This window comes from Esox lucius, chromosome 10, assembly GCF_011004845.1.
Source record: "Esox lucius isolate fEsoLuc1 chromosome 10, fEsoLuc1.pri, whole genome shotgun sequence".
Taxonomy (NCBI): domain Eukaryota; kingdom Metazoa; phylum Chordata; class Actinopteri; order Esociformes; family Esocidae; genus Esox; species Esox lucius.
The window spans coordinates 482,474-499,944 of record NC_047578.1 but is presented as its reverse complement, the minus strand read 5'-3'; the positions used below and the strand labels follow the sequence as shown (position 1 = coordinate 499,944).

At 40.9% G+C, this 17,471-nt stretch overlaps 2 protein-coding genes across 2 annotated transcripts; both read right to left on the bottom strand.

Moving 5' to 3' along the window:
- Nucleotides 1–138: 138 nt before the first annotated feature.
- On the bottom strand, nt 139–3,209 carry rpl30 (ribosomal protein L30). Its single transcript, XM_010899928.3, has 5 exons — nt 3,131–3,209; nt 2,969–3,017; nt 2,135–2,280; nt 1,359–1,489; nt 139–230 (listed from the first exon to the last, which is right to left on the bottom strand). Exons 2-5 carry the CDS (start codon nt 2,987–2,989, stop codon nt 178–180), a joined length of 351 nt encoding a protein of 116 aa, XP_010898230.1. The 5' UTR covers nt 2,990–3,017; nt 3,131–3,209; the 3' UTR covers nt 139–177.
- Nucleotides 3,210–13,173: 9,964 nt separating this feature from the next.
- Nucleotides 13,174–17,148, bottom strand: LOC105027712 (2-iminobutanoate/2-iminopropanoate deaminase). Its single transcript, XM_029122950.2, has 6 exons — nt 16,211–17,148; nt 15,657–15,762; nt 15,431–15,485; nt 14,907–14,975; nt 13,882–13,937; nt 13,174–13,766 (listed from the first exon to the last, which is right to left on the bottom strand). The coding sequence occupies exons 1-6, from the start codon at nt 16,273–16,275 to the stop codon at nt 13,710–13,712; spliced, it is 408 nt and encodes a 135-aa protein (XP_028978783.1). The 5' UTR covers nt 16,276–17,148; the 3' UTR covers nt 13,174–13,709.
- Between the last annotated feature and the right edge of the window lie 323 nt (nt 17,149–17,471).

Sequence of the window (17,471 nt, the reverse complement as noted above, 5' to 3'; positions counted from 1 at the left end):
CTGGTTCTCTGGGAAACTGGAGGTTGTCTTCTATCCATTTGGTCCTTCTCTGACTCACAATCAGACCAAGAAAGGAAAACCAAGAGGATATTACAAGAATCTACATTCCATTTGAAATATGAAGAGAAACACCAAAAACACCATTCAACCAAGTTTATTTATAACAGTGAAATAGCTCTACTTGTCCCCCTGTGGCTGGTCGGGCATACTCCTGATGATGTCCGAATCACCTGCGGGGAGAGAACACACTGAATAACTGCATTTCCTGGCAGGTTTCCTGGGTACATGACAAAGGAGGTTTGAGTCATGTTATTTTATTTAAATTCAAGTTAGATAAACATCCTGAGTTAATTTAGGAAATGTGTTTCTTAGAAAATGCTGTTTTATTTAAATCAATGTCAGCTGACTAACTCATTGAGCCAGCGTTGTAATGCAGGGAACTGCCAAGCCATAAACACCCATAAAGCAGGACCCAACTGGCCACAGAGCAAAGTCAGTTCAGTTCAATGCTCTGCAATTACATTTATGCATTGAATCACGCGTCCAGCCAGACCACAAGATACCCACCAAATGCAAACCCGGCAGTGAGCATTATCTTTAAAAAAGTGAAAAAATTAAATTTAATTACCATGTATTTACTAATTATTACAACTTGTACTATTAAAAAGTTAACCCGGCACAGCCAGAAGAGAACTGGTCACCCCTCCAAGGCTGTTTAGGTTTCTTCCTAAATTTCAGCTCCTCATAGGGAGTTTTTCCTAGCCACTGTGCTTCAACACTGTTTTTGCTTGCTCCTTGGGTTGTCAGGCTGGGTGTTTTGTAACTGCTGTGGTGAAAATGGCTTTATAAATACATTTGATTGAAAGAAAAAGCAGCTAATTTAAATAAGTAACACCAACATCATTAAAACAATCCTAAACAAATGTACATTGAAGTGTAACAACCACGTGAAAGTGCTCTCCTAGAGACCTCCATCCATGCAAACACCTCATTACTTCACTTACAATCCAGGGAGCCACTTCTGACCTCTGATTGGTGTCACATTTATTGGTGCCACATGGGGTGCAGCATTTAGGGCAACATTTTGGCACAGAACGGTTATAGAACAAACATGCTTTTCCAACAATTAAGGACCATGTTGGCATATTTCAAGGAAGTTAATCGGCAAACCAGAACAACATTTTGCTAGTTGTACTGTACTTGTTCAATGAGTAAAGTTCAATCTAATCTAGTTAGTCTGAGCCAGAATGTTTACATGGGATGATGGTGACCCCAATCTGCCCCCTGCCATGCACAGCCTGTTCCTGGGTTAGGCCTTAGATGAGCAACATTCAGCCAGTCAGATAGAGGACACTCACCGGGGTCGATGATGGCCAGGGTGCACACCCTGAAGTATTTTCCACAGGCAGTGCCCAACTCAATGTTGTTTCCACTGTAGTGGTGAACTCCAGTTTTGGCTAACATGGCGTAGTACTCGACTTCAGATTTCCTAAGATGCGAGAAATCGGTTTTTAGAAAAGTGGCAAAAAAATGAAGGGACTATCCCTGACTAAAACAAAGCAACGCTTGGTTGTTATTAAGACTTTCTTAATAAGTCAAATAATTTAGAGTCTGATGCTTTGAAAGTGCAAACAGAATACTACAAATTTCAAAACTACCATTTAAATGGGTTGTTATCCACTGTAGAAAATGGCAAATACCTGTTCTGCCTCCAACCGTGACTATGAAAACCGTGACGATTATCAAACAGCTAATGGTTGATGAGTAATAATAAAGACTATTATGTTGTGTATGTATGATATAGTATAAAATCCGATCCAATCATTTGTCAGGCAAAAATCTGGAAAATGAAACAGCATGTGTGACTTGTGGACATTTGCACCAATGCTGATGGCTGGCCAAGATGCACAACTTTTGGTTTAGATTGGTTGTCTGTTAAATGTAAATAGTATGATAATTTGGGATTTAAAACAAGTGTCTGAGAGCTGAGAGTCCAACCACAGAAGCAGCCAGGAAGAAAATCAGCATTCATTTTAATGTTCCTCCGGTTCTTACGCACTTGTAAGCAGACCAATACAAGTGCGCCTTTGTGGGAGGGCTGGCTATATGGGGTTAGGGGGCCAGAGTCCATTACCTCAGGGCAGGACAATTGTTGGCCAGGATAACCAGCTTGGCTTTGCCCTGTCTGATCATCTTCTGAGACTGTTTGTATCCCAGAACATATTTTCCACTCTTCATCACCAGCTGGAGACGAGAGTTGATAGACTCCAGGGACTTTTTCTGACAAAGAACAAAAACAATTATATTTTAGTGACATCAAATTACACAATGTAGCTATATGGTAATTGTTTAGCAAACAATTTCATTGACGTTAAAGGTAACAGTCAAGTCAATTGAACGCAAATGATCCACCAAATTATACACAACACATATGAAAACTTGTTTTCAGGCTAGATGACCAACAACTCAAGCCCGGACAACTGTACAGCTAACTATAACACGCCACTATGATTCTGCCAAACACGGACATCGAGTGGCATGGAGATCTACTGTACTGTAGTTCGAATAATTCACAGGGGCGACACTTTGAAATACAATTATACTATTGATTAGCAGTCAGCCTACTAATTATAAATATCGACGAGTAAACAGCCTACTACTGTGATATATACACACACACAATACACTAGTAAGCTTGTCACTGTAGTCATCTAGCTAATTTGATACTAGTTAGCTAGCGCGTTAGCTAGCCGAGCCGGTTACGAAGAGTCAGAAGCTAGTTAACTTGTGGCCTGTCCAGAGAGGCAGGCATTACATATTGGAGTAAATTACACGCTGGTTTACATGTACGGTAACTTTTGACACTATGATGAAACGTATCAATCCTGATTTGTTTCACTAGGCCCAACGAGCACCACGATTCCACGTGAAGCCTTCCTCCATGCATGCGTTCACGAGTTCGACTCACCGTCTTCTTTGCGGCTACCATTGCTGCGATTTAGTCCGTTCCGGCCAACCTGAATACGAAATAAAAGGATGGATAATATTACGTTAATAACCACACGTCTGGTGTTCTTCAAAACTGCGAAAATATACGTATTTTAAAGAATAAACACAGAGCCGAACTTACAAGTATGTTGCTCCAATATGGCCTCGGTAAGAAAGGAAGTCCCAGCGTGCTTTGCGACCATTTGGCATGCTAATGAAAACCCAAGACTGACATGACTGGGTTTGCGCAAAATCGCTGATCTTTGCATTATACGGATTAAATACACAAGTGTGTGCACATTGGAGTACATTTGTAAATCAGATATTTAGCAGCACACCTCACAGCCCTGGAAAGTTATCGCGAGATGGCCAGTGCCAATTTACTTTTAGATTGGTACCGCATTTCGTTGCGGACCCCTTTCGACATCTTATAACGCCTGGGCAGGTTTTTCACGTAGGCCCATATGTTATACCCAATATAATCTGTGTAAAATATCATGGCCGACTGTAATCAAATATAGTCTATCTGCTTCGCAGTACAGCTGTGTGTCACTGCATGCAAACTAGGGTGAATTAGGTGGATATCATGGACAAGGCTGGTTTGTCTGTAAAGAATCCTTGTGGTAGGTCTTGCAAAGCTTCATGATTGTTGACCCTGGAAAGCGCTCTTCTAGTGCAATGCCGTGAAAACATCTTCGTTGAGCAAGCAGTGGGATGAATAAATCCAGAATTGCTTGTCAAGATGTTCATTGTTCAAGTCTCTAAAGCTAAAAGAACAAAACATTAAGAAATAATAGTAAATGATACAGTTCAGTTTGAGAAGTGTAAACATTTAATAACGAAAAGTGTTTCTACAAGAGTGAAGTTGAAAGCCAAAAGGACGTTTTAAAATGAAAACTGCCATTGAACATCACGAAGGTGATGCCAAAGAGAACATGTTCTCAGTGTCTTTCCTGACAAAATAAATAATAAAGGACCATTACACTTGTTCCAATGCCAAAGGGGCCACAACGAATGCAGCTGCCATTTTAAAGTAGTCAAGTGGTTGACTTTCAACTTCCTAATTACCCGGTCAACTGGTCAGAATGTACATTTAAGTGAATGATCATTTCTGTTAACCCATTATAGTCATGTCTGGTTTCTAGACTTGACACATGTAAAGTGGAAAAAACATTTTATGAGGTTAATATCCTGCATAACAATAATAGGTTTTTATTCATGTGAAATTCATGTTTGCTTTATTAGTTAAAAATGAATTGGATCATCCAAGTCAAGAGTCTGTCCAGAAGTGTTTGTGTTTATTGACATCTCTCGCTTATTGCCTTTCATTCAAGTGTCCATGCCTATTAGCACTGGACCCCCACCCACCACGGGACCCCCACCCACCGCGGGACCCCCACCCACCACAGACCCACCTTGCAAATACAATTATTAATGATCGGCCAAGAAGACACTTGTTGTGGTCTGAGGTGAAACCAGCATGGTCTCAAAACCTTACAGGGATCTATAATTGACCATGCCTGATGCAGGGACCTCAAACCGCCAAGCAAGGGTGCAGGAGTGACTGATATTGGAGAGGGACACACATTTGACCAAGTGTGAATGTTAATATATTCACCAAAATGTTTTTTTAATATGTAGTTCTATGTTTTTCCACTTCTAGAATCCAATTCTTGTTTTGATTCTCTTTGTTCATGACTACGTTAGATATAGACATGCTCTGATTAAAAAAAGGCATATGCATTATTTACCAATGAAGTGTGAATAGGACCAGTGCAACTGACACATTTTCGCTCAGAGGTAGTCTGGTTGAAAATACTGGGGGTGATAATTGTTTCCACAACTCTGGCTTGGCATACTCATTATGCCTGGAAAGAGTGTAGCTAATAGAAAGTTACCACAAACGATGTTGTCTTTCTGCACTGATGCCTTGCATGTGTTGATAGGATTCAAGCGTTCAGTGTGAAAATTCCAGTTTGACTTTAAGAAAGTAGTGATTTCTGAACATGCAATAGTCCTGGGTGTGTTTTTTTGTTTTTTTTGCATGGCGGACTTTTCAGCTGGAAAGGCATTTCAGGTAGATGATAATGTAACCAGAGTGCATTTTTAAAATGACTTATACTACAATCCTGGTAACATCTAAGTCAGGCATGTTAGTCCAGCTTTAATATTTCCAATCTGCTCCTATAAACTGCCTTGATTAAATACTTCTCACTATCTTACCTGTTGGTTTGTTGCCTCAACCTACATTTCTGATCTGTGTTATTGTTACGACTGCCTCTCTAGTGAATGAAGTAAACACATACAGTACAATCCTAAATTCAGCTGCTGTCCTGCTATCAGATATCCTATTCAATGACTCTGATTGATTTACATGATGACAGATCAACAGTCTATCTTGGCACTGTTGGTATGTGGCCTCTTTCTCTCCTTGCCTGTTTGTTCATGTCTATCACTTTTCTGCCATAATCATACATAGCATAAACCAAATTCTTAAAATATTTAACACACTAGATAATTCAAAACATCTAAATTGAAGAAAATATAGATAGCAAGCTAACTCTTAAATATTTTCTTAGCCAGAAGAAAGCTTATATATTGTAACACGTTCGTTCTATAGCTATGAAAATATATTTGGGAGGGGGGGACATGTCCCCCCGGCTCCTACACCCTTGCCACCAAAACATTGAATAGGGGCAGGGGTTGAGATTCACGATACGTCCATGCACTCACAGACTCCACAAAAGGAAATATATCGGGTTGCGTTCTCTAACCTTCTTTGTGGGATTGACAAACGCTACATGGGTTGTGGTATATATTTTAGTCTGTAATCATTGTGCCTTGAAGCTTCCTACATGCGCAACACCAGAACCCCTCCGGGAGGCGCAATGTCTCCCGTTTAATACCGTTTTCTTATTTGTACAAAACACTACAGCTGATAACAAACCTTTCAAAAGTAATAAATATTCAGTATTTCCTTTAAAATTAAAGAAAATGTTGACCTCATGTTTTCCGCACCTTATAACAAGAAATAATAGGCTATCCCACACAGGATGACCCAGAGTTCTTATTTACATTAATTTAAATAATTTAAGTGACATGAACACATATCACAAGTGCCAGTTTTAACATACAGACTTATGGTGACTGGTCATCGCGGTTCACTTTGGTGCTATGGGTTTAGTTGCGCACGCACGTTTCATAACGCGCTCCTTTTCACTGAATAATGTATTCATCTGTTATCTACAGGGTTTGGAGACACAGCAGATTCCAATAGCTACACTATGCTAACATAGGTAACCCCGCTGCCAGCTTTCCACAACAAGCCGTTGCCGGTTGGATTTAAATCAAGAGGCATGCGCAAATACACAATTCTGGAGACCAGTGATATTATTATGTAGTCTGCAGTCGGGGCCAGAAGCCGAGTTTTTTTCCCTTTGGAATTTGAATAGTATATATGCCCGACATCAATACGGCAGAAAGCTCTCTGATATTCATCATTTTCAGGCTTCTATGAGACAGAATGGGCTGTTCCACGAGTTCCCACACTACAGCACAGGACACCACCAGAAAACCTCGCGCTAACCCTGAGGAAAGCAATGGAGCCAGCACTACAGGTGAATAGTTGACTGTACTTGTGTGACTAGTTAACACATGTAGGCATTTGAGTAAATGTTACACATTTAGCCTGTCTCTCCAAATCTACAACGATTCATTAACAGCCATTGGTTTATTGGGTTGTTTATTGATGTCGGCCTGCAACAGTGCTATACATAAATGTTTAATTGCAAAATAAATCTTTAAATGTCTTTAAAATAAAATAACTAGATTTTGGAAGAAGCGCTGTTGAGATTATCCAGCACTGTGGACACAAATATAAAATATATAATACGAAATGGTGGATATGTACAGGTCCTGCTCCTTTCTCCGGGGAGAAATTAGCAGGAGGTCGGGGGATTCGGTGACATGGTGACATCTATGGTTTCAACAGGTTATGGAGAACTTTCTTGTAAGGTTAGAGAGGTCTGGCTCGGAATGCGTTGCTTCCGCCTTCTATTGTTTTGTGGTTCATGTTGGGAGAGTTAAGTGATAGTAAGTTGCTGTGGTAACATGTGGTTTAGGAGAGAGTTTTAGAGGGAGGACCTTTAGGTGCTTTAGCCATGGCCAGTCTCATGCTCACCCGCTGTTTCTATGATACTTAATAATGGAGCTATTCTGTCTATACCATGATGATTAGGAGTTATCCTGATTAACCAAAGAGGCGTTGAAGATGTCAATCCAAATTCTGTCCGTTATTTCCATGTTTCAGCCAGAAGTTGTGTTCTCTGAGCAGCTTTTATACTAATCAGACAGGGCAAAGAGTTCTGAAAACACCACCCAGAGGCTCGTAGGAAGGCTGAACATCACCCAGGGGCTTGTAGAAATGCTAAACACCACCCAAAGAGACTTATAGGAAGGTTAAACACCACCCAGAGGCTTGTAGGAAGTTTAAACACCACCCAAAGAGGCTTGTAGGGAGGCTAAACACCACCCAAAGAGGCTTGTAGAAAGTTTAAACACCACCCAAAGAGGCTTGTAGGGAGGCTAAACACCACCCAAAGAGGCTTGTAGGGATGTAAAACACCACCCAAAGAGGCTTGTAGAAAGGTAAAACACCACCCAAATAGACTTGTTGGAAGGTTGAACACCACCTGGCTTACAGAAAGGTAAAACACCACCCAGAGAGAGATAGGGTTTTATTATGTCTGAGCCACCCGAAAACATTGAGCCATTCAGTGTCAAAACCACTGGTTCTATGTTTTTAGAGGATCTAGGAAAATATGAAATAATCTATTAGCTTTATAGTTAATTACAGTCTATATTCTTGTCTATTGTCTTTGTTATGCTATGTTCTTTTAAATAAAGACTTGCATAAAAGACAAAACAGCTGTATATATTACAACCTTGTTGCATAGTTTTTCCTAAAACCTTGCCTTGACGCCACATTGTTTACTGCCCCCCCCCCAACTTCCTTCAGCTGTACTGGGATCTGCTGCTGTCGCTGATCCAGCGTCGTCACGTTCATATACTTACATTGTTAGTGACTTACATAAGTTAATTGGATATTTGTTTACACTGTTTATTGCAAATATGTTTTTGGTGACAATACACACCCTAATCTAATGATCATTTCACCAGTCATCTGTGTTTGTCTCACAAACTCTCTTTTAAAGAAAATCTGTAATTCTAGGCTACTAGAAGTCATCTGAAATCTTAAAAATGTTTTATGCGCACTGGATGTTATTTAGGGTTTATTACATTTTATTTAAATATTTTGATGTTTGGGTGTAAAAGAAAACTAGGATCCACTAGTTCATCTGACATTGCTCATCTCCACGTTGGCAGGACCAGCGTGGTCCTGCATCCAAGGCTGACCCCCACCTCCCTCCACCTCCCTCCACCTCCCCCCACCTCCCTCCACCTCCCTCCATCCTTGGATGCCTGTTGAGAACTAATGTGATTATTTATGTTTTTTTGCTTCCTTCTGGTTTGTGTGGTTGTACAAACTGCAAGTCAGTCTGGATCAGAGCGTGATTGGAATGAAGAAAATGTCAAATGTAAATGCCTCTGTAATTTTCCCCATTACAAGTTGGGTATTAGATTTGAAGTGTAGGTTGGTTTAGGGGATGGTTACTACTTAGGTTACTCATCAGAAATGTTGTGCAACTAAGGGTTAACGAACCCAACCAGTTGTATGGTCATCATTCATATCCCGTTTGGGTGTCACTTGAATTACAGTGAACAATGTCCCTGTCAAGTCTGTCATACATAGAAATGCTATAATCTCTTTGTCTGGGTCAGATGACATGAGCCTGGGTCATTTCCTTGGTTTTGCATATTGCTCCTTCTCAGGAAGGACAAGAAGACTGAGCTCATATCAACTCATATCAAGCTCATATCAAATGTTTTCCACTACCAACATGAAAGAATAGTTTTGCTCAGACTTTTCAATCTGAAAACAGCTTGAACTGATCTACAGATGAATTCAACCTTGTCCCTCCCCCAATAGTTATTTTCTCTTTCTCTGATGTCGTGGGTTTGAATCCCAGAGGGGAGTTAAGAGAAAGTACAACAAAAATCACTACTTGATTAGAGCATCTGCTAAATGAGTAAGAGGTTTTACTCCTCACCACCAATGTTTTCTGGTTTGCAGTTGCGGTATCACTTTCCGAAAATGTGTAGGGTTTACAGGAAGTTGTGGTTTCAAGAAAATGTTTGTTTACAGATGGAACTAGATTGGAGCAGTATATAAAGGAGCAGTACATAAATGAGCAGTATATATAGGAGCTGTATATAAAGGAGCAGTACATAAAGGAGCAGTACATAAAGGAGCAGTATATAGAGGAGCAGTACATAAAGGAGCAGTACATAGAGGAGCAGTACATAGAGGAGCAGTACATAGAGGAGCAGTATATATAGGAGCAGTATATAGAGGAGCAGTATATAAAGGACCAAAGAATTTGCATAACATGGAGGCATTTTGCCAAGACGAATGGGCAGCTATACCACCTGCAAGAATTCGGGGCCTCATAGACAACTACTATAAAAGACTGCACGCTGTCATTGATACTGAAGGGGGCAAAACACAGTATTAAGAACTAAGGGTATGCAGACTTTTGAACAGGGGTCAGTTAATTTTTTCTTTGTTGCCATGTTTTTTTTTATGATTGTGTCATTCTGTTATGACCTACAGTTCAATGTGAATCCCATAAGAAATAAAATACATGTGTTTTGCCTGCTCACTCATGTTTTCTTTACAAATGGTACATATATTGCCAATTCTCCAAGGGTATGCAAACTTTTGAGCACAACTGTATATGGGAGCAGTATATAAGTACTGTAGGGTTATAGAGACATTGCCACTGTGTCTGGTTATATAGAGTAGAGGTTCTGGCTTCAGCTTCATATCCTTGTACACATTCCTGTCAGTAAAATATGTGTGGATGTGGGGAAGGAAGTTAATATAGTTGGAGTGCTGTGAGATCATTAACGTAGGTCAACTGCAATGTTGTTAAGATGATTTCCCTCTAAATGTATCAGTTAACTAGACTCAGAGTGGCCTGACCAAGACTCACAGTGGCCTGACCAAGACTCACAGTGGTCTGACCAAGACTCACAGTGGTCTGACCAAGACTCACAGTTGCCTGACCAAGACTCACAGTGGTCTGACCAAGACTCACAGTTGCCTGACCAAGACTCACAATGGTCTGACCAAGACTCACAGTGGTTCGACATGCCTAGACTCACAGTGGTCTGACCAAGACTCACAGTGGCCTGACCAAGACTCACAGTGGTCTGACCAAGACTCACAGTGGTCTGACCAAGACTCACAGTGGCCTGACCAAGACTCACAGTGGCCTGACCAAGACTCACAGTGGTTCGACATGCCTAGACTCACAGTGGTCTGATCAAGACTCACAGTGGCCTGACCAAGACTCACAGTGGTTCGACATGCCTAGACTCACAGTGGCCTGACCAAGACTCACAGTGGCCTGACCAAGACTCACAGTGGTCTGACCAAGACTAACAGTGGTCTGACCAAGACTCACAGTGGTCTGACCAAGACTCACAGTGGTTCGACCTGCCTAGACTCACAGTGGCCTGACCAAGACTCACAGTGGCCTGACCAAGACTCACAGTGGTTCGACATGCCTAGACTCACAGTGGTCTGACCAAGACTCACAGTGGTCTGACCAAGACTCACAGTGGTCTGACCAAGACTCACAGTGGTTCGACCTACCTAGACTCACAGTGGCCTGACCAAGACTCACAGTGGTTCGACATGCCTAGACTCACAGTGGTCTGACCAAGACTCACAGTGGCCTGACCAAGACTCACAGTGGTTCGACATGCCTAGACTCACAGTGGCCTGACCAAGACTCACAGTGGTCTGACCAAGACTCACAGTGGTCTGACCAAGACTCACAGTGGTTCGACCTGCCTAGACTCACAGTGGCCTGACCAAGACTCACAGTGGCCTGACCAAGACTCACAGTGGTCTGACCAAGACTCACAGTGGTCTGACCAAGACTCACAGTGGTTCGACCTACCTAGACTCACAGTGGCCTGACCAAGACTCACAGTGGCCTGACCAAGACTCACAGTGGTTCGACATGCCTAGACTCACAGTGGTCTGATCAAGACTCACAGTGGCCTGACCAAGACTCACAGTGGTTCGACATGCCTAGACTCACAGTAGTATGACCTAGACTCCTGTCATAGAAATCACATTAGAAACAGAACCCTGTAACAGATTTAAGAACTAGAACCATGTCCTTATTATCAAATTATAGAACCAGGATTGATTGAACAATGTGTAGATGGATTGATTGATTGACTGATTTAATCACCAATCCTTAGGCTCCCAGTATGTGTCTGATGGTGTGTGTCCACTGACAGGGACAGCCAATGAGAACGCCAGTGTTGAGACCTTCCCAGGCCAGGCTGCTGCTGACACCCAAGCCCTGTCTCCAGCAGCAGAGGGCCCAGCTCAGAATGATACTGTACCTCCTGACCCGGCTCCTGATTCCCCTGAGCAGCCAGCCAGCCCCCCTGATCCTTCCCCTCCAGCCGAAGAGCCAGGTACGTAACGTAAGAGCAAGGCCTTCCAAAAGACCTGTCCAAAACCATAACCATCCCCTTATCTCTTTCCTATGCAAAATATATTACACAGCACTGTTCCACCCAGTGCCCATATATGCCCCCCCGAGGAGTTTGACAAGAGAGGCCTGTGACATCATGTAAATAGTGACATCTTTGATAAGGATGGAGGAACTGTGTGTGAAGCTGGAAGCAGACATGAGGCCAGTAGGGAAAGCATACCTTCACATTCCTTCATAATGGGCAGTGTTATGTTCATTCCCACTCAGACACCCGTTTTGGCTATTGTCATGAGTTTCAGAGCGTATACATTATCTATTTATGGAACTAACTAAAACTTGACTTCCTTGTATAAATAAAGGTAGAATAAATATCTAAAAAACACGGAATGCTTTATCTGCATCATTCCATCACACCATTCTCCATACAATGAGTCATCCCTTGTCCAGTTTGGATAAATGCCTTCTCCTATGGTGAAAGGTTGAGAGATGTCACAGTGTTTGTCTAATTCAAAGTGACCTGACTATTTTATTACTAAAGGAAACTGCAGGACAGCATATACTAAAATGTATACCTTTTTATTGCTCTTTTCTGAAAAGCGACTGAGGTTACAGCAGAGACGAAGACTGAATAGCAGCGAGGTAAGAAGGCTTCTTTACTGTATTAAATTATATTCTACGGTCTTATATGTCCACTCCTGCTAATAGGAATTTCCTTGATTTAATTTTAGGGCCATTCAACAGGTTTTCCGTATCGGCTGATAAACATGGTTTTGGATGAAGAATCTGCATGAATGTCCAACTTGCTTGTTGCCAAGACACAGACCAACTGATTAGTACAATGACCGGGGTCAGTCAGTCCACACTGTGCCTTTTCCCCTTTAAAAAGTTGGGTGGGAGACCTTCAATATATATTCTATATTTATTTAAAAAAATAAAAAATAGCTGCTTCAGAGTAATAAAAAATATTCAATTTCTGTTGTGCATGAAGAGTCTTGCTACATTCTGTTGACAATCTGTGTGATTCAGCTACTAGCACAAATTGTTCTGAACTACTGAAGAATACCTTACATCAGGCCTGCCTTACCCTGTTCCTGGAGATCTACCTTAATTCCACTCACATAATGAGACATGCAAAGCCAAAAAATACCACACATTTACATTGTTTTTTACAGCTTGCTGGTTATGAGGGTCTATAATATGTTATCAAGCTCTATGACCATGTTACAGAGCTCTGTTATGAAGTTTTATTGATTATATTATAAAGCTTATACAGCTCTTGGATCACATTATACAGCTTTATGATAATTTGATATATATATTTTATAATGCTCTATGACCATGTTATAAAGCTATCTATTACAATCTTTGACCATGTTTTAAAGCTCTGTGATCATGTCTAACGGTTTGAATAAAACAGTCACTGAACTTAAAGATATTTACCAATGTTGCTTTTGGAAATTACTGATTGTTTGATTCCACAACATTTATTGTGGGTGGTGAAGTCTTTCTATCTGTTAGACAGGAACTCATCCACATTGTTGGATTCAGTCAGAGAGCTGTCTGACTCAGACCTGGGACACTGGGTGAGTTTAAATACCAGGGTCATGAAGGTAAACCATCCCACACCGTTAGATCAAATCATAGAGATACAAACCTGTCCACACTTATTATCACTGGTGGGCTACAAGTCAGAAAATGGAAGTAGAAAAGATCCAATAAATGCATATTTTCATGTAGTTACTGTTATTAAGTTTTAATAAATCAAATGTATTTGACAAAACCCTTCTTACATCAGCCATTGTCACAAAGTAATTTTACAGACCCATACTAAACCTAACATCAAGGGCTCTACAAGATGACTACCAGAAGGAAGGAAGGACTGAGTATCTGCAGCAGCTCTGTGGCAGATGAACCTAGATGACATCATCTGGCCTTAAACTCTTTCTATCCACATAAAAAGCACTCCACTCCTGGTCAGGCCAAACAAATGGCACAAGAATGCCAGCACAAAACAGACTTCAATGGTTCTTGGAGTTCACTTTCACAAGTTTACAACTTGTTGATGCCTTGGCCGGTCAGTCAGGAGTCAGACATGGGACCCAGGACAGCTATGGCCTCCATCTCTACAAGACCCCCCTAAAGAGAGACAGACAGAAGGGGAGGGGGGGGGATGGGGGTGAGGGAGGGGTATTTAAAGCTCAATCCTCCAATCATGAAAACATATGTGCAGATCTTTGTTATTGGTGCTTACTCTTGGGAGGGCAGCCACCTGGTAGGTAGTCTTGGCAGGGAAGTTTTTGCTGAAAACTGAGAGAAAGAAAAAATTATATTTAAAAAGTATATTTACATCTGTACTAGGTTTCTATATACTTTGTATTCACTTTAGCCTCCTCAGGTCCTCAGAAACTTCCCTACCAGCGTCCAGGCAATGCTGAGTTACCAGCTTTACTGACTGATAAAAAATAAAGCATGTTGAGCAGTAAAACAGCTAGGCACACATTTTGACTTTTAATGGATGATATGAACATGTTCCATAGACCTCCAGCTATGGAGGCCCAAGCTTAAATTAGGACTTTCTTTGGGTATAAAAGACTTCTGAAGAATATTGTTTCTAAAACTAAATATCCAACATTATGCCGCAGATGCTATATAAATTATTAGACAGTAAGCACACACAACAAGTGAATAAATACTGACAGTAGTTCTGAGAGGGGGAAGGGCGCCACTGTGTGGACAGTTGTGGACATGCCGGTCAGCATTACAACAAATACTAAGCAAAAAATGCAATTTCCAAACATTAAGGACTAGAAGTGTTCAGAGTCAAAACAATGATTGATTCACAGTTACTGAAGAGAGAAACAGGAAGCACATTTAAGGAAATGTCTACAGACTTTGGACACTGAACTTTTAGTTTAATTGTGGTACAAATAAAGAATTTCAGCACATAACATTGGTACGTTAGAAAAAAAGGCTTTCTAGCCAAAACATTACGTTCATTTCTTGTTTGTGCCAGAATTGAATCAAAAGTGTAAGTATTTACATATTTACTACATTAACTGTTAGCATACATTCTTATTTAGAGCCACTTACAGTAGTCCTATGGTAACAATTTAGCAGGCACACTTACCAAAGCCCTGTATATATACATGTACTCAAAGTCTAGACGCTCAGGGGGACTCCCACTAACCTAGTGCAAAGCTCTAGCACTGAGACAAGGGGATCCCAGACTTAGACATGATATGACTCCTTACCTCACAGTGTCAGTCAAGCACTTACATGTTTTATATACACTGTTGATGTTGACATAGTCATTAATGTCTGCCAACAGCAAGGTTATCTTGATGACTGGAAGAGACAAAAGCAGACCAGTCTATCAGATGTACATTACAGATTAATGAAGATCAGTCTGTCAGATGTACATTAAAGATTAATAAAGACTAGTCACCCCTCTGAGCCTTGGTCCTCTCTAGGTTTCTTCCTAAATGTTGGCATTCTTAGGGAGTTTTTCCTAGCTACTGAAATTCAACACTACTGTTGTTTGCTCCTTGGGGTTTAAGGCCGGGTGTTTTGTAAAAGCACGTTGTGACCACTGCTGATTGTAAAAAGGGCTTTATAAATAAATGTGATTGATTGATAGTCTGTCATATGTACATTACAGATTAATGAAGACCAGTCTGTCAGATGTACATGACCGATTAATGAAGACCTGATCTACATCGATCAGGTCTTCATTAAGACATTCAGGTGAATTGAACCAATCACAAAACATTCTTCAATTAAAAACATATAAATAACCTAACCATTGTCATAAGTGCATCCAGCTGCTTTAAGGATCTCCCCCATGTTAATCAGTGCCTGTTGGGAGAAGAACAGTTGTTTTAGCTCTCTGGGGTTTTCGGCTCAATATCTTTAAAGCATTTTGTGAAAACTGCTAATGTAAAAAGGCTTTATAAAAATATTGGATTGATTTGGTGATGGAGGAGGTTTGTCCTGGTTCTGACCCCCCCTGCCATCCCCCCATCTCACCTGTTTGGCCTGGTTCTCCACCCCCCCTTCAACCAGGAGGCCAGTGGTCACATCCATCCCCAGTTGACCTGAGATGTACATGGTTCTGTCCACCAGTACCACCTGGCTGAAGCACAATGTGGACAAAGGTTAATCCGATAACTTCTCCACTATGGTCAATAATGGGAATGAACATCTGACTTTTAGATCATCACCACTATGGTAAACAGTAACTAATGGGTCTGGTGAGATTCGGTGCTGAAGTAAAATCACAAAGTTTTTTTTTTTTCCTACACACAAAATCAACAAAGAGACGCACACACACGCACGCACACACACGTCGCCAATATGTAATGATGGCAAGTGTGCAGTCAATGTAAGCCCCCACAAAGTTTTTATCAACTGCACAAAGTCAAAACGGTTATCTTTACAATAATTCATGAAGCAGGTATTTCTTCTTGTATTTAGTTATGGCAAAGTCTATGATCGCTAAATGCATGTCTTATCTGCTTTCTAAAGAATTAACACAACACAAACGCTGTGCAAAAATCCCTTTGAGAATAATTTATGCGTACCTGTAAATGCCCTGCCGTACAGGGGCTTTAGGAGTATATGGACAATGTTTCTGAATAGCGGCCATTGTGTCAGTAGTACAAGTCTCTGAAGTGAGGTTGGGACTGAGCGAATGACCCCAAGTCCAGAAAAACACTACACAGTTTTATCAGGGCAGTTCTATGTTCATGCAGGGTCCTTACCTCTAAGGTCGTATACAGGACACGCCCCTACACCCGCAGACCATCCAGCTATGGAGATTCCGTTTCACCATAGGAACATTTCGGAGACCGATACGAAATATTTCAGTTTCCTCTGCACGTGTCGATTTAAATCGCCCAACCTGTGTAGTCCACTGGGATTATATTTTGAAATAAAGCAGATTTACGAGTCTATCGTGAGAATATAATATCTCTTTACATGATACATAATCTGAAGAACTGTCAAGACAGTTCAGTAAAATACGTTATTCAGTGTCAAAGTTTATTCCTTGCTCTTTCAAATATTATATGAAACAAACCTCAAAATTAGGGCTCTGTATTTTGGTGGATAATTGTAATCTTCATTTAAAAACGTTTCCTTGAACTGCGCACGTTTCTTTTTGTCAGAGGGTCCAGCACCCTCCTCTGAATTAATTTACACTTTTGGTCTGATTTCTGGGAAAAGCTCTAAGTTTAAAACACAGGTCATGTGACATGATTTAACCAAAACACAGACATCTACTGGTAAGGAGTTAGGAGTTCTAAGCATTAGGTTACATTATCCAACACAGATGCTATGGTTACAGATTGTTACAGGTAATAAGGGGAAATGCTGTCACCTATTAAAAGCAGGCTAAACCTGAAGCAGTCGGTAACGTACAGGCTAAACTTGAAGCAGTCGGTAACGTACAGGCTAAACCTGAAGCAGTCGGTAACGTACAGGCTAAACCTGAAGCAGTCGGTAACGTACAGGCTAAACCTGAAGCAGTCTGTATTGTACAGGCTAAACCTAAAGCAGTTGGTAACGTAGAGGTTAAACCTAAAGCAGTTGGCAATGTAGAGGCTAAACCCTGAAACAAAGCAAGACACTAAGTTGACATTTCTATATTTACATCCTCCATAGTTTATCAATGTTACTCCCACTACACAGCAAGATCAACAATAGAGTTAAACATGCATAGTCAAACATAATTATACAATAAGCTAAATCTAATGGGCCACAACAAGGCTTTCAGATAGGTTTCAGCACATTCAATAAATATGGTTTTGTAACAGCTTTCGTAAAGGGATGATTCAAGGTAAA

Excerpts from the sequence above, each read along its gene's own strand:
- rpl30 (XM_010899928.3), bottom strand. The coding sequence starts at position 2,989 with ATGGTAGCCGCAAAGAAGACG. Across the intron at positions 2,281-2,968 it reads TGGTAGCCGCAAAGAAGACG|AAAAAGTCCCTGGAGTCTAT; the intron begins GTGAGTCGAACT and ends GTTCTTTGTCAG. Across the intron at positions 231-1,358 it reads CCTGGCCATCATCGACCCCG|GTGATTCGGACATCATCAGG; the intron begins GTGAGTGTCCTC and ends CTCTCCCCGCAG.
- LOC105027712 (XM_029122950.2), bottom strand. The coding sequence starts at position 16,275 with ATGGCCGCTATTCAGAAACATTGTCCATATACTCCTAAAGCCCCTGTA. Across the intron at positions 15,763-16,210 it reads GTACGGCAGGGCATTTACAG|CCAGGTGGTACTGGTGGACA; the intron begins GTACGCATAAAT and ends ATTGTGCTTCAG. Across the intron at positions 13,938-14,906 it reads CAACAGTGTATATAAAACAT|TTTTCAGCAAAAACTTCCCT; the intron begins GTAAGTGCTTGA and ends TCTTTCTCTCAG.